General features: G+C 42.5%; 1 protein-coding gene across 4 annotated transcripts in view; it reads left to right on the top strand.

The window, feature by feature from the left end:
• The window catches only part of Otud7a (OTU deubiquitinase 7A), a 341,701-nt gene that overhangs the window by 253,423 nt on the left and 71,740 nt on the right, over positions 1-16,538 (top strand). For all 4 annotated transcript variants that reach the window (XM_047540192.1, XM_047540188.1, XM_047540189.1 and 1 more), the window contains one exon: positions 1,447-1,665. In XM_047540192.1, coding sequence (XP_047396148.1) covers positions 1,447-1,665 — 219 coding nt within the window. The remainder of the gene's footprint in view (positions 1-1,446; positions 1,666-16,538) is intronic.

Here is a 16,538-nt window from a genome sequence, read left to right as displayed (position 1 = left end):
TGTTAAAAAAATTACCCATGGTTACAAACACTGGCTGGAACAAAGAAAAATTATTTCCCACATCATATGTTTAAGAATTCCTGTTTAAGTTAAATGTTAGCCATTAAACACAGGACTTTAAAAAGCAAGTATGCATCAAGAGAACAAAGATGCATACTTTTTTAGGTGATCGACTTCCTAACAAAGTAATACATTGTGCTTTAGAGAAATTCTACACTGCATTAGTCATTCATTGGTTAGAATGACTAGACTAGAATAAGACCAGAGTAGACCATCATATCTGAGAATGCTGTTAACAAAAGGATTTCCAGATGGAAAAGAAACACATGTAAAGATTTATATTTATATCCCAAGGATGTTATTGTGGAAGGTGTTTATCAGAGTAACTTTGATAAAATAACCTATCTTAAAAATCTGAGAACAGCAGAGAAAGCTTGAGTAGGTTGCTTATTGCTTTAAATATGTGAATGCAAAAAAATCAAGAGGGGCCACCCTTGTGCCATTCAGTGGTAGGAGAGGATGGCTCTGATGGATTGAGTTAAATGTAACTCAAGACCCAAAGCAAGCCTGGTGCTCTGTGACAATTTTGATGTGCACTTGTGCAGTGGAGTTGCAGCTCACCTCTGAGCACTTCTGTGCTAGGCATGAGGAAGGGACACACACCAGGTGGTAGAAATTTTAGTCCAGCAGCAGGAAGGCCTGGAAGGTAGGAAAGGCTTATAGGAGAAGGGCTGGTGTGGGAAGGATACGGGTGTGCGGCTCTACTAGTGTGTGCATGTGCATGTATGTGTATGTGTATGTGTATGTGTGGTATGTCCTATGCCTGCATGTGTGTGTACACTGTGCATATTGTGTATTGAATACCCATATATCTATGGGTATATTATAGTGTGTGTGTATGAACATGTGTGCTTGGATATATGTATCCATGTGTATAGTATGTTTAGCATATATGTATACTTGTGTATATAGGCATGTATGTAGTATGGAATGTATATATACATGTATGTGTGCAAATGCATATGCCACATATGTATATTTACTTGTACTCTTGTGTAGTGTATGTGTGTGTGGTGTATGTGTACATGTATTACATGTGTGTGCAGTGTGTACAGTTACCTTAATCTATCCATATGTGTGCTCACATTTAAATGTTCATATGCCATGTGTACATGTGTGTGCATATGTTCAGGTGTGTGCTTAGTGTGTAGCATGTATACCTGGTTTGACTCTGTGTATGTATAATGTGTGTTGTGTTCATGTGTACACATGTGCTCATGTATATCTGTGTGCCTGTGTATACATGTGTGTGGTGTATGCATACACATGTGTTTGTGTCATGTGTGCATGCATATGCACTTATTTGTTCCCATGTGTTTGCATGCACACAGAGCCACACTTAAAACTGACCCAGTCCCTGTGACTATCTTTTCTTCTTCCCTGCAGAGAAGAGACTTTCCCGGGGGATTTCTCACGCCAGCTCAGCCATTGTCTCTTTGGCCCGGTCCCATGTGGCAAATGAATGCAACAATGAGCAGTTCCCCCTGGAGATGCCAATCTACACATTCCAGTTGCCAGATCTGAGTGTGTATAGTGAGGACTTCAGGAGCTTCATCGAGCGGGACTTGATCGAGCAGGCAACAATGGTAGCTTTGGAGCAGGCAGGTGAGTTGCTTCTGCCAGCAGGCTCACTTTCCTTAGGTTCAATGATTGAGTGAACTGGCCTAACTGACTCAGTGAGCAAGAAGAGGATGCATGTTCTGAGGCTCCCAGCAGTTGTTCATCAGGACTCTCAATGCTGGTACCAAACCTTCTGTAAAGACCAAATGTGATCCTGCCTGGAGCTGGCAGAATGCAGGGTCAATGAGCAGGTTGTGCTTTGCTGATATTTTCTGAGAAGTTTCCTTTGCTCCTAAATCCCAGAACCTCCCCCAAGAGAACTCCATGTTTCTCTGCCTTGCTTCTCTCTTTTACCCATCCAACTCCTCCATGGGTAATGAACAAAAGATAGGAAAGATCCTGAGCTTAAAATAAAAATAGGAAACTCCTATCCATTCCCATGAACATTGGGCAAGTTGTGTAACTTCTCTGGGCCTCAGCTCCCCATCTGCAAAGGTGAGAACACAGCTGGCCTGGTGAAGCTTTCTGAGTACTCAGTGGCACATGCCTCATGTAGTGGTCAGTCCCTTGCCCTCTCAGCTTTTCTGGCCTCTAGGTCGAAAAAACAAAGCCTAAGTTCAGTCTTCTTCTCCTGAACATGTTCTTCCCACCTTAACATTTGAATAAGGAAGACGTTCAGGGAACAATACAAATGTCTCTTCTTTGGAGTCTCTCTGGAAAAAGTAAGTAGTTCAAACCCAATGTCTGCAACAGAAAAAGGTTCTTCCTAAGACAAAGCTATATACCTATCCACTCATGATCACTTGCATTACAATTATTGCAAAATCACATTCAGGGCTTCTCAGACATAATATAGAAGACTCTGTGCCCTTCTTCCCAAGTCACACACCTCATGGTGAGGGCCTTGCCTGCCAGCAGTGGACATAGAATGAGTCCTCAGCCCTTGGGAATCACTTCTCCTACAGAAGATGGGAAGCATAGCCTTCTCATTCTGATTGGAGTTCAACCAGCTCTTCCTGTCTGCTGGGGAGTGGAGCCTCCGCTTCCAAATGCCTGGCCCTTGGACATGCACCCAGGTATGACATTCCAGAAGAACAGGAAGGCAGAGCTAGCTAGAGGAGAAAGGGTTCTGCTGAGGACTGCAACCAACAATGCACTATTAGGGAGTGGCACCTATCTCAGCTCTTAGCCAAGACCCAAGGAAAATTGCCAAGCACCTTTGAGTGTTTCAGAAGAACCCAGAAAAGAAGGATCTATAGGTTATACATTGGTGGATGGATTAATCAGGACCCTAGTAGGAAAGAAAAGATGACGCACAAAACCTAATGAGATAAAAGGATTCTGTAAAGGGACTGTTTGCTGAGGAATGGGCAGAGTTTGAGGATACCAGTGAAGGATAGTGCCATGCCAGGAAATAGCCCTGGAGGGGCCGTTGCTACCATTGTGCAAATCAAAGAGTCAAAGGGTGAGAGTAGCTGTATGGAGAGAGCTGTAGCTTTTGGGAGAGAGAAAATGCTGGAGAAATAGACTCCAACCATACTCTTCCTCCACCACGCAAGCTCTGACCAGTGTTCCTCGTGGGTAGGACAGATGGCAAAGAGCTCACCTTCTGGGTTCAGAGCAGCATGCAGAAGGGTAGAGTGTAGATCCTCAGGGAAAATTGGAAACATCCAACAAGTCAATGTGTTGGACATTTTGACCAGCTCCAAGCTTCTAGATATTCTTGGTTTTGTGCCATTGCCTGTCAGAATAATCCAAGAGCAATCCTCATCCATCTGCTATAAGAGGTGCAGGATGTGCCTACACAGAGGAAGGGATGATGATGTGTGGGACCTTTTTTGTGTTGGGCAGGTTTGCAGTCAAGGCTTGGACACAGGACCTGGGGAGCCTCACCAACAGTATGCTTGGTTTTAAGACAGGCACTGTGTTGGCACTCACATTGTGACTGTGGAGAAAATATTATCTCAGCTGCTACACAGCCATCAAAAACACCCCAGCGATTGGCACCCACACCCCTGCTCTGTCTCACCACCACACCACTGACGGAGCCACAAACACGAAACAATTCATAGGAACTGACAGTAATCTGAACCACCTGCTGTGGAAGCTGGCTATTTTAATGATGCTTCCGTGTGACTAACTGAGATAAAATATTTTAAATAAGTTTCACCCTGCATAGAGGAGGGGTAAGTTACTAGGGGTTAAGAAAGGAGCAAGTTGCATTATTCTCAATTAAATGAAGCAGCAGCTTAGACCTGTATGGAGTTCAGCCCCAGTGATTGCCAGTACCAAAGATAATTGCTGCAGTTGCCTAAACGCACTGCTTCATTTGAAGCTCAGAGTATTGTTTAAGGGTGCATATGTAAAGTCCGACTTTCTCCTGTCAGACCTATCGTGCTTAACAAAAGTTGATTCTTCTTTTGGATGTCTTTCCTGTTATTTTTTGCCCTATGCAGCAGCTCCCCACCTTATTGGCAGTTTCACTTTCCCAGGTTTTAGTTACTTGTGATCAAACGTGCTCTGAAAATATTAAATGGAAACCAGAAATCATGAATTTATGTTTAAATAACTTTCATTACAATGTATTGTTATCAGTCTCTTACCTTGCCCAATTTATAAATTAAGCTTTATCATAAGTATGCATGTATAGGAAAAGTCTATGTTCGTATCCAGCACTATCCACTGGGGGTCTTGGAACGTATACCCCTGCTGATAAGGGACCACAGTATCATATATTGATTTCTATCATTTATATTTTATCTAACTGGCATTTTTAAAGGGTACTATTTGATTTTAACCATCCAGTCTTGATAAACACCTCTTTAAAACCCAAACTTACCAAATTAAGATGTTAAATTCTCAAACTGCTCATTGTTTATATTGTGCACTGAGAACGGAGAATGGAAGCAGAGATCCAGAACCCAGCCCATGCAGCAGTGGAGAAGCCCCTAGTCTATGCTAGCAAGAGGCTGAGGGGAAGCCACCAGCCCACACCTCAGGACGCAATCAAAGGCACTCACAGAGCAATGAGTCTGAAGGTCAATGTTCTGCCTCGAACAGGCAGCCTATGGCACAACATGCCTCCGTACTCCCCACATGGAAAACAAGGGAAGTGCATGGGCAAATGTGTTATGTGTCCTCTCTGTAGGGTAAGGCCTTCTCTAGGCTGGTGGGAACACAAGCCCAGCCCACTATCTATCTGACTCTTCTGAACTTTTCTTTTTCTCTACCCTTAAGCAAGAGCTTAAACTAGATTATTGCTTGGACTCTTTCTGTATTCAAATTCTGTGGGGATCCCCAGCCCTGCAGTCCATCTGGCAGCAGCTTCTTGCTCCCCTCACCCCTTAGACTGTGTTTGGGGCCTCGACTGTCACTGTCCATAGGGAAAACAAAACTCTACCATAAAACTGTGATCTGAGAAAACTACCCAGTACAACTGGGTGGAAGGTGCAAATTCTTCTTTCTCATAGTTTAGTGCTTAAAAGAGTTGTGAATAAACTACTTATATGCAATATTATTTCCTATGCACATGGAAGATTGAACTATAAATATGAAAAAATATTTAGTGAAAAAAGTTTATTTGTTTAAGGTACAGTTGAACCAGTTGTGTTTGGCAGAAATAGCATTTTTGCCACAGGACCCCAGGTGGGTAACTTCCCCTTCCTTGGCTATACAGTAACCCAGGGATCATGTAGTCCAAAAAATTGGCAAAATACAGGCTTTGCTTAGTTAGCATTACCTCTGATCCAGCTGGTCCATCCTAGGGACTTGACTCTACTTTCTCAAGGTCCTGAGTGTCTTTTAGGTATCTGCCCAGCTTCCCCAGGCATGGAGATAGGCAGCCCCCATCTATCTCTGAGGGCTCCAGATCCAGTAGAGTACCAGCATTGAACACCCAAAGATTCCATGATAGAGGAGACCAATCTTCCCCCCTCATTACAACTCTGGAGGGCACAACCACCCCTACCCACCCCATGACAGTCTTGAGCACATTAAAAGGGTCCAACCTTCAGTAGCTAAAACTGATTGGCCTTCCAGGATAGAAGGGAAACCACTTTTCATTCTTTAATGACTTGCCAACCACTGAGAACCCAAGAACCCATCCCTTTCTCCATTGGGTGGCCCTGCTGCATTCAACAGTAAGAAGACTTAGAGATCAGGGGTCTCTAGGTTTAGGAAGTGACATCCAGTGCCTCAACTGGAAGTTAACAGCCATGTGGGTAAGATTGATTGTGTGAGGCACTGCAGTATGTTCATGAGCCAAAGGGCAGAAGCATATCTGTATAACACAGTAGTTATTGAATACACAGGAGATAAGAATGTAGATGTCCAAAAATCCCTAGGGACACCTTTTTTTTTTTTTTTTTTTTCAGTGCTGGGGATTGAACCCAGGGCCTTGTGCTTGTAAGGCAAGCACTCTACCAACTGAACTATATCCCCAGCCCCTAGGGACACCTTAATCATGGCATTGAGTTGTTTCCATGAGAGGATAATTGTACTGGGGGGACTCTCCTAGAGGAGTCGTAAATGTGGAGGTCTGCAGGCCTCAGAGGCAACTCAACCCTGGTTCCAGTCCCAGATCTGCTGGAGAGCTTGACCAAGTCGTTCAGCTTGCTTGAGGTGAATTCTCTTCCATACAAAAATCAGAGATGCATAACAGTTACCAAACTGAGACAGATTTCCCCAATGGACACTTTTGCTGTGCTCCCACTGAAAGACCTGTTGAGGTCAAGGGCTTCTTCACAAACCAAACAGATACAAATCTTTGCCCTGGAGAAGATGAAATTCCAGAGAGAATGAAAGTCCATAAACAAGTAGACCATAAATATGAAATGAGGCAATGCTGGCTGCTGTGAAGAAGTCACAAAGCAAGGTAAGGAAGCACAAGGTGAAGGGAGGGGGCCTAGGAAACTGGAGGAGGGTAGGGAGTGATGGAACCAGCTGGGGCACTGACATTCCTGGCATAGGAGACATAAAACATCACAGACTCGGTGTTCTTAACAGAAGCCAGTGTCATGTATGCAGGTGCAGCAAGGGCTGAAGAAGCCAGGAAGAAAGGCAGGGGATCTGGAGCCCTGGCCTAGGGCACCTTCAGGAGTCCTTTGGGCTCAACTTTAGGGAGCATATGCAGCCTTCAGAGGGTTTTGAGAAGGTAAGTGACATGTTTTCATTCACATCTGACAGATTCTAGTTCTCTATCAAGAATGGATGACAGGGTTATAAGAGAAGCCGCAGGAGGAACAGGCAGGAGGCAGCTGCTATAGTCCAGGAGAAAGGAAATGATCAAGGCTGTTGGATAGCAATGGGAGTGATAAAAAGTAGGTAGATATCAAAGCAAGGCATGTTTCAGTGGGAGACCTCCAGGCCCTGCTGAGGAACTGGATGGGGCTGTGGCAGACAGAAGGGTCAATGTGACCCCAAGAATGTTGCCCATACCATGTGGGTAGATAATGGTGCCATGTGGGGTGGGGTGGAAGAGATGAAGAAGCCAGTACTGTCGGGAAAAACCAGGGGTTCCTGTAAAGTTGCTGTCTAGTTGAACATGTGAATCTGAAGTTACAGAGGTCAGGGCTACGGGCGCGAATGTGGGAGCTCCTAAGTATATGGTAAAATTGGTGGAGTGAGCTCCTGGAAGGACCCTCCCACCATGCCCCTAACACAGCTCTCTGCAGTGATGAGCATCAGTTAGATGCATTTTTCTGGAGCAGGGACAGAAAAAGAGAAACCGTGCAAGAACTCCAGCTGGGGTGCTCCAGTACTGAGGGTTTGTGATCACAAGGGGCATCTTGCAGAGGAGACAGAGAACACATGGATTGGGAAACAGAAAAAGCAAGCCAGGGATTGACAGCAGCCTGAAGCCCAGGGAAGGTGTTTTCAAGTAAGAAGTTGTGCATGGTACCAAATGTGCCTATTTCAGGGTACCTGAGCACTAGGAATTGACCAGTGGATTTGACTGCTGAGACCAAGGTTTTCAGGGAAACAAAGAACCCAAAGCAGTACAATGCTTGGGAGCAGAGAAGGGACAGGAAGTGTCATCCCACCCAGTAGCTCTCAAGGGCTACTGCATCATCTCTTTCTTTTTTTTTTTAAATATGCTTTTAGTTTTCAATGGACCTTTATTTTATTTATTTTTATGCAGTGCTAAGAATTGAACCCAGTGCCTCACACATTGCCAGGCAAGTGCTCTATCACTAAGCCACAACCCCAGCCCCTGTATCATCTCTTTTTTCCCTGCTGCTTTTATACCCTGAGTTAGTCAACTCTGTGCTTCTGTAACAATTCCTGAGATAATCAACTTAATAAGAGAAAAGATTTATTTTGGCTTGTTGTCTCAGAGGTTTCAATCCATGGTTGCTTGGCCCTATTGCTTTGGGCCTGTGGTGGCACAATGTAATCAGGGTGGGATACATATTGGAGGAGGTCTGTTTACCTCCTGGCAGCTAGAAAGCAGAGAGAAAGAAAGAGAAGGGGTGTCAATGTTCCCTTCAAGGGCATGCCCCCAGTGACCTAAATTCCTCCTACTAGTTTCCACCTTCTAAAGGTCCCATCACCTCCATTAGCATCACAGTGGAAGACCAAGTCTGCAAACACTTGTGCCTTTGAGGGACACACAATATCCAAACTATAGCATGCTCCCCTTCCCTCTGTTTCATGAGGTTTCCATTGGTGTCCTGTTTAATGGGACCATTCCTTGTCCCTAAAGACAGTTCCACATGTTTCCTAATTCCAGATCTGTCTTCTGATAGGCAGTGCTTGGAGTACCCTCCACCCATCATTCAGAGCAGAGGCCCCTGGTGGGCAGGCCTGGAGGTACAATGTTCCTCTGTGGGCCTGGCACGTGTTGAGCACAGAGCTTAGACCAAGTGTCAGAGGGACAGAGATCAGGGTTCATGCCTTAGCACCATACTGTTTGCAGCACGGTCCTCATCAGGCCACCATCGTAGGGCTTCAGATTCTCATTTGTGATCAGGTCACAAGTTACCCCTTCTTGTAGGGCCAGTACGAAAAGTAACCAAGTAATGTTTGCGCAATGCTTGAGAAACCCTAAATATTGAAGAAATGGCTGCTTAAGTAGTATTTTATATTATTTTCAGACTGATATATTTTTTTCATTAATTTTCAAAACATTTGGCCAGAAGGATAAGTCATTTTCCCGTGTGTTATAATTGTTCATTTAGTAAGCATTTATTGAACAACTATTGTGTGCCAAACACTATTGTTAGCATCAAGAACTACCAAGACAAGAAACACAAGATTCCTATCCCAAAGAAGCTCCAAAGACATAGGAAGACAGACTGGGAGCCAAGTATCACATCCCAGAGAGGCAACTCTCACAGAAGCACTTGCAAGGCGCAACAATGCCCAGAGAGAGGATCTGGTAGTTCTAGGGGTAGATGTGCACTCCAGTGATATTCAAAGGAATCGTAGGGCAAGAAATCCCTCATCTTTCTCATGGAAAATTGTCACATTTTGTTTTCTTTCATGGAAGTGTCTTCGTGGGGATGAGCAAACTGGCATCTTATTTTAAACTGTGTGGTAACCATCTGTTACAACATTCAAGTTAATCAGTCCCATTATCATGTATGAATCGAAGGAATGCTACTCAGAAGTCAGAACAAGTGACTAATAGCTCCCCACCCACGAAACTACCAACCTCACTTGATGGTATTGGCTTGTGATTTTTTTTGTTTTGTTTTGTTATAGGAGCTCAGATTTTAAGATATTCACAATGTCAACTCCTGTGTTTTTTTTCCTGGTTTTAAGTGATAACATGGGAGATGTGATTAACCACTCTGTCAAAGCCAGGAATGGGAACATTGAACTGTGACCCCTTTTTGAACCCTCTCAGCACATTCTGCATATGAAGAATGCCATCGTCTTGGGCATCCCACTCTGGGTTTTGGCTGAAGATGTTGGAATACCATGTGGTCATTTTTGATTCTCCAGAAGTTGGAAAGTGCTGGCATTTGTCATGGTCAAGTTGTCTTCCCAACGTGATCATGCCCAATTTATAGCCCCAGGAGTGCTCTCATCTGGGTAAAGGTCTTTGCTTCTGGAAGCCAGCAGAAGTCGATCCAATAAGCCTTGTCATCCACCCACCAGCCTCTCTGGCAGGCTGTAGCCTGCCTCTCTGTCCTCTCCTGGTTGTGCACGTTTTCACCAGCCTGGGCCACAGTGTTCTTTGCACAGTTCCCAGTAACTGTTCATTTGCCTTTGTGGGTTCAGGTGTTTCATCTTGCATAGCTCCCCTTAACTTCAAGGACACAGGCATGCATCCTAGACACCACCTAAACACTCCTGGGATAGGAATGTGAAAAGAATTCCATTTGAATGTCCTTTGGCTAAAGGATACAGTACTGAATAACAAATCACCAGACATTTAGCAGCTTAAAACAGCATAAATTTGTCATCTCACAGTTTCTGTGAGTTGGCACTTTAGAATGTTTTAGCCACATCTGAGACTCTGCTCAGAGTGCCTCAAGGCTGAAATCAAAGTGTCAGCTGGCTGTGTCCTCATCTGGAGTCTCATCTAAGGGAGGATCCACTTTTAAGCCCTCTCGGATTGATGAAAAAATTCAGTTCCTTGCAGCCAAATAACTAAGGTCCCATTTTCTTGCTAGCTGTTGGCCACAGATGCTCTTAGAGCCTAGATCTTGCCCCAAAGACCTAGGTGTGAAGCAGGTTCACTGTGCAAGATTACTTGCCCCTGTCTGGTGCAACAGAACACTCACAAACACAAGAAGTTACATGACACAGGTTTATCACTTACAGCGAGGCATCAAGAGACAACAAAAACCTAAGATTCATGGCAGGCCTTAAGAGAGCCACTCAAGGCAGAGAGTCTCATCTATATATGCCCCGCTCGCACTACAGCTAAGGGAACCTGAAAAGCAGCCTTCTCTGGGTTTGATACCCCACAGGAAAGAGTAGTCATTGGGCTAAAGCATTGAAGAACTTGCTCTTCTAGGAGGAAACAATACAGATCTGGGGCTGTTCTGGACAGGTCCCTTCTTATCTCAGGATGTTGCATATCCAGCACATTCTGCAGTTATTCTAGAAAATAACACACAGGAAAGGGAGACCACCTGGGGCTGTCCAAGGCTACCTGGAGAGCTGCCCTGCACTGGGTCCTTGCCCTGTAGCTCTCTTCACAACTTGAAAGCTTACTTCTTCAAGGCCAACCAGAGAACTTCTCTTCTCTCCCCATGCTCTCCTCTTCCCTCTATAGTCCACCCTCTACCCTCTCTCTCCAAATCACTCTGATCACTAAACCCTCTTTTAAAGAGCTCTCCCAGTTAGGTCCAGCCAACCTGAAATAATTTTCCCTTTGGTTGACCCTGAGTCAACTACTTATATCCACAAAGTACCTTCTCCTCACCTTGTATTGTAATCTAATCATAAGAGTGACATCCCATCATAGGCAGGTCCCATCCACACTCAGGGGAGGGAATTACACAGGGTTGGCCACCAGGAGGTGGGAATCTTGGGACTGCTTTAGAAAGTCTGCCTGCCACAGATGTAGTGGTATTATTTACAGGATAACAAGCCTGCTATGCTAAAAGATACACAATGAGAGATTGAATCATGTTGAATATGTGGTGACCAAGGAAATTTTCCCAATTTCCTGATGTGCCACTTCTAACAATTACACCTGAATTGCTTTATTATAATGTTATGGCTCTTGAATTCTACTCTCAAAGATTTCAAATTTCAAAACAGCGTATCTCTAAGCCCTCTAAGGAAACTGTACTTTTCCTGGACTTGCTTTACAGTCTGAGCCACAGATATGGTCATCGTGGGTGGGGTAAGACAGGTACTATGATGACTCCATTATGTACAGTTATATAGCATAACTGAATGATGTATCGAGGGTCCATCATGTGTCAGGGGCATTAATTGTGTCATTTGTTACTTCTAAATCTCACATCATTTGCATGTGATTACCAACATGAAAATAACCAGAGTCCCAGAGAAGAAAAACTGTCTACCCTTACCTCCCTAGTCTGAAAATGGCAGAGGCAGGTCAGAGCCTAGCTCTACATGCTCCTGCCCCTGACCGTGGCACAATACCTCCTTGATCCAGCTTAGAACCTTGGGAACTGTCACTCTCTCCCTCAGGATACTTATTGCAAATGCCACTTTCCATTTATGAATGGCACAATTCATTGTTTTCCTTAAAATGTAAGTCACCAACACTGGGGAAAATCTCCAGAGGAGCACTCTTTGAGAGGTTAAATAGGAATTACACAGTGAAGTCACACATTCATAGAAGGACACATTGCACAGAGTCCTAAGCAGGAGCTTCTGACAGAGATGCACAGATCCAGAGGTCCCACAGATGACAGCAGTCTTTGATCTTCACACTTAATATTCCTCAAATGCATGGTGACTGATTCTAAAATCTTGTCAAAAATAGAATCAGATTATGTTAGAAAAACTTTAAAATTTATGCATACACAAACCAAAGATCTGAACAAAGAAGGGGAAGAAATAGCAGTTTTGGCACCATTAATAAAGCATAGAAGAGGAAGTCTCATGACCTTTTTTGTGATTGATTGTTACACATTAACATTCTTTTCAGAGCAAGTAGAGCAGGTTAAGCCGATTCCTTCACTGCTGATTGGCTTCATTTTATTTAATCATGCTGACAAAGAAGTATTGCTTTACAGTTTGTGTTTCCTTTATGATGAGACTAAATCAGGGTAACTTAAGTTTGGCTACGTGGTTATGGGCTATTAGCTTTGGGGTAGACCTAAACTGTGGCCTTTGTTTTAATTTTTCTGTAACAGTCCCATAATATATGGTGGCTAAACAGATCTCACAAGATTAAAAAATTATTCATTAAGTCACTAATCAGTTATCACTGCGTTCTCATTTTTATTTTTGTGTGAAGAGGGAATACTAAAAAGGTGCTCCTTTTTTTTTATTGTAAACAAATGGGATACATGTTGTTTTTCTGTTTGTACATGGAGTCAAAGCATACCATTTGTGTAATCATAAATTTACATAGGGTAATTTTGTTTGATTCATTCTGTTATTTTTTACCTTCCTCCCACCCCTCCCACCCCTCTTTTCCCTCTATACAGTCCTTCCTTCCTCCATTCATGCCCCCCCAACCCTAACCCTAACCCTAACCCTAACCCTAACACTAACCCCTCTAACCCCCCATTATGTGTCATCATGCGCTTATCAGCGAGATCATTCGTCCTTTGGTTTTTTGAGATTGGCTTATCTCACTTAACATGATATTCTCCAACTGCATCCATTTGCCTGCAAATGCCATAATTTTATCATTCCTTATGGCTGAGTAATATTCCATTGTATAAATATACCACAGTTTCTTTATCCATTCATCAATTGAAGGACATCTAGGTTGGTTCCACAATCTGGCTATTGTGAATTGAGCAGCTATGAACATTAATGTGACTGTATCTCTGTGTATGCTGATTTTAAGTCCTTTGGGTATAGGCCAAGGAGTGGGATAGCTGGGTCAAATGGTGGTTCTATTCCAAGCTTTCTGAGGAATCTCCATACTGCTTTCCAGAGTGGCTGCACTAATTTGCAATCCCACCAACAATGTATGAGTGTACCTATTTCCCCACATCCTCGCCAACACCTATTGTTGCTTGTGTTCTTGATAATCTCCATTCTAATTGGGGTGAGATGGAATCTTAGGGTAGTTTTGATTTGCATTTCTCTTATTACTAAAAATGTTGAACATTTTTTCATATATCTGTTGATTGCTTGTAGATCTTCTTCTGTGAAGTGTCTATTCACATCCTTAGCCCATTTGTCGATTGGATTATTTGTATTCTTGATGTACAGTTTTTTGAGTTCTTTATATACTCTGGAAATTAGCGCTCTATCTGAAGTATGAGTGGCAAAGATTTTCTCCCACTCTGTAGGCTCTCTCTTCACATTACTGATAGTTTCCTTTTCTGAGAGAAAGCTATTTAGTTTGAATCTATCCCAGTTGTTGATTCTTGCTTTTATTTCTTGTGCTAAGGGAGTCCTGTTAAGGATGTCTGATCCTAAGCCAACAAGTTGAAGATTTGGACCTACTTTTTCTTCGATAAGATGCAGGGTCTCTGGTCTGATTCTGAGGTCCTTGATCCATTTTGAGTTGAGTTTTGTGCAGGGTGAGAGATAGGGGTTTAGTTTCATTCTGTTGCATATGGATTTCCAGTTTTCCCAGCACCATTTGTTGAAGAGGCTATCTTTTCTCCATTGCCTATTTTTGGCACCTTTGTCTAGTATGAGAAAATTGTATTTATTTGGGTTTGTGTCCATGTCCTCTATTCTGTACCATTGATCTACCTGTCTATTTTGGTACCAATACCATGCCATTTTTGTTACTATTGCTTTGTAGTATAGTTGAAGTTCTGGTATTGCGATACCCCCTGCTTCGCTCTTTCTGCTGAGGATTGCTTTAGCTATTCTGGGTTTCTTATTCTTCCAGATGAATTTCATAATTGCTTGCTCTATTTCTGTAAGATACATCATTGGGATTTTAATTGGAATTGCATTGAATCTGTATAGCACTTTTGGTAGTATGACCATTTTGACAATATTAATTCTGCCTATCCAAGAACATGGGAGATCTTTCCATCTTCTAAGGTTTTCTTTAATTTCTTTAGTGTTCTGAGGTTCTCATTATAGAGGTCTTTAACCTCTTTAGTTAGATTAATTTCCAAGTATTTTATTTTTTTGATGCTATTGTGAATGGGGTAGTTTTCCTAACTTCTCTTTGTAAAGATTCATCACTTATGTATAAAAATGCATTGGATTTATGAGCATTGATCTTGTAACCTGCTACTTTACTGAATTCACTTTTAATCTAGGTGTTAGACATGAACAGAAAGTTGGTCAGTGGAGTTTGCTAAGAAAGAAGAACTTAGACTTCAAAGTGTTGAAATAAAATTGAAGTGGCTCTGATCTATGAAAACACAGACTATCAACAATTCTAGGGGAAAATAAGGAAAAAAAAGTGATATTAAAGTGAACTATAGTGACAATATATATTAAGGGTTTTATGACTTAGCCTTGGGATTTTATAGGCTCAGTAAACATCTAGAGTGTCCCTTAAATATTTCAGAAACACTCCTTTACATTTTATGGGAAAAAAAATAATGTAAGGTAGAAATATTCTCAACTTGGAGTTTTCTGAAGGATTTGCTTCCCGAAAATTCACCACCTGGATCTTTTCTTTTGTCTCCAGACTGGCTTCTCAGATATACACTTCCATAGTGATTATCATCCCTTATGATAATAGCCAGAGCTAGACCCCTCACCTTGTCATTTTTAACTCTTTGAAACATAACACCCAGGAAAATATGGAACAAACCCTTAAGTATAGAACAGAATGCATTTTATAACAAAGACTAAGATCAAGGAAAGTGACTTCTAACAGCATAGATTTATTTCACCTGTTTTTGAGTTTTATATAATGGCATCATGAATGGGTTAAGTTCTGTATTCTTTCATCTAGCATTAAGTTTATGCAATTAACCCATAGTTAAATGTAACTACAGTTTATTTATCCTTAGAGCTACAATGTACTGCAGTGTGTGCATTTACTACAAATTATTTATTCATTATATTGTTGATTTGACATTTGGTGTCTGCTATGGTTTGGGCATGTCTCCCAAAGCATCCTGTGTTGGAATTTAATCCTTACTGTGAGGTATTAAGAGTGAGGAAACTTAATCCGACTATTGTGTTCAGAGGTGGGGCCTTTGGGAGGGGATTTGAATTGGATAAGATCATAAGGACAGAGCCCCTTGAGCAAATCCTGGTGACTTTTTAAGAAGAAAGAGAGACCAGAACACATATACATGCATATACATGTGTACACAAGTACACACACACACACACACACACACACACACGCACAGACATCTTCCTTTCTCTTACTGTGCCAGGTCCTCAATTGCCTTGGGTTGCTGCCAGCAGGAAGGTCAACAACAGATGCAGGGCCTTGCCCTTGGACCTCCAGAACCATGAGCCAAAATAAACCTTTTTTCATTCAAACTTACCCAGTCTGTGGTATTATTTTATAGGCAATAGAAAATGAACTAATGCAGCATCTTAGTTGAAGTTGAAATAACAAAATGCCATAGAGTAGGTGGCTTATAACAGAAATTTATCACGGTTCTGGAGCCTGGATGTCCTAGATCAAGGTACTGGTCAGTTTAGTTCCTGTTGAGGGCTGTCTTTCTGGCTTGTACTCAGCTTCATTCTAGCCATGTTCTCACCTGTCTTTTCCTCAGTGTGTGCATGAACTGGTAGGGAAATTAAGAGTGAGAGCTCTCTATTGTCTCTCATAAGACGTGAATCCTATTTAATCAAGGCCCCACCCTTACGAACTTATTTAATTTAATAAACTCCTTAGAGAACCCCTCTCCAAGTACAGTGACACTGGGGGTTAATGTTCAATCTATGAATTTGGAGGGGACACATTTGATTCATAATATCTGGGCCCTTTCCATTTTTTGATGATTATAAGTAGCACTGCTATGAAGGTAATTGGACATGTTCTTAGTGAACTCATGGACACATTTCAGATAATATATACTTATGTGTTGTTTTAGTAAGCTTTTTCATCAGTGTGATCAATAGACCAACTTAGAGGAGGAAAAGTTTGTTTGACTCATGACTTCAGAGGTTCAACCCATGATCTGCCAACTGTATAGCTCTGGGCTGGATGGCAGAAGGGTGGGTGCGGTAGAAGGGAGCAGTTCAGGATATGGCAATCAGGAAGCAGAGAGAGAGCTCCTGTCACCAGAGACAAAATATAAACCTCTAAGTCACACCCCCACTGACCTGCTTCCTCCAGCTACCCCCTACCTGTCTACAAGTTAACCTTTATCAGTGGTCCTTAGGTTACAACTCTTATAATATAATCATTTTGCATTTCA

Source organism: Sciurus carolinensis, chromosome 2 (assembly GCF_902686445.1).
Source record: "Sciurus carolinensis chromosome 2, mSciCar1.2, whole genome shotgun sequence".
In the NCBI taxonomy this organism is placed as follows: domain Eukaryota; kingdom Metazoa; phylum Chordata; class Mammalia; order Rodentia; family Sciuridae; genus Sciurus; species Sciurus carolinensis.
Note: the sequence above shows the minus strand (reverse complement) of the source record. Positions and strands in the feature narration are given on the sequence as shown.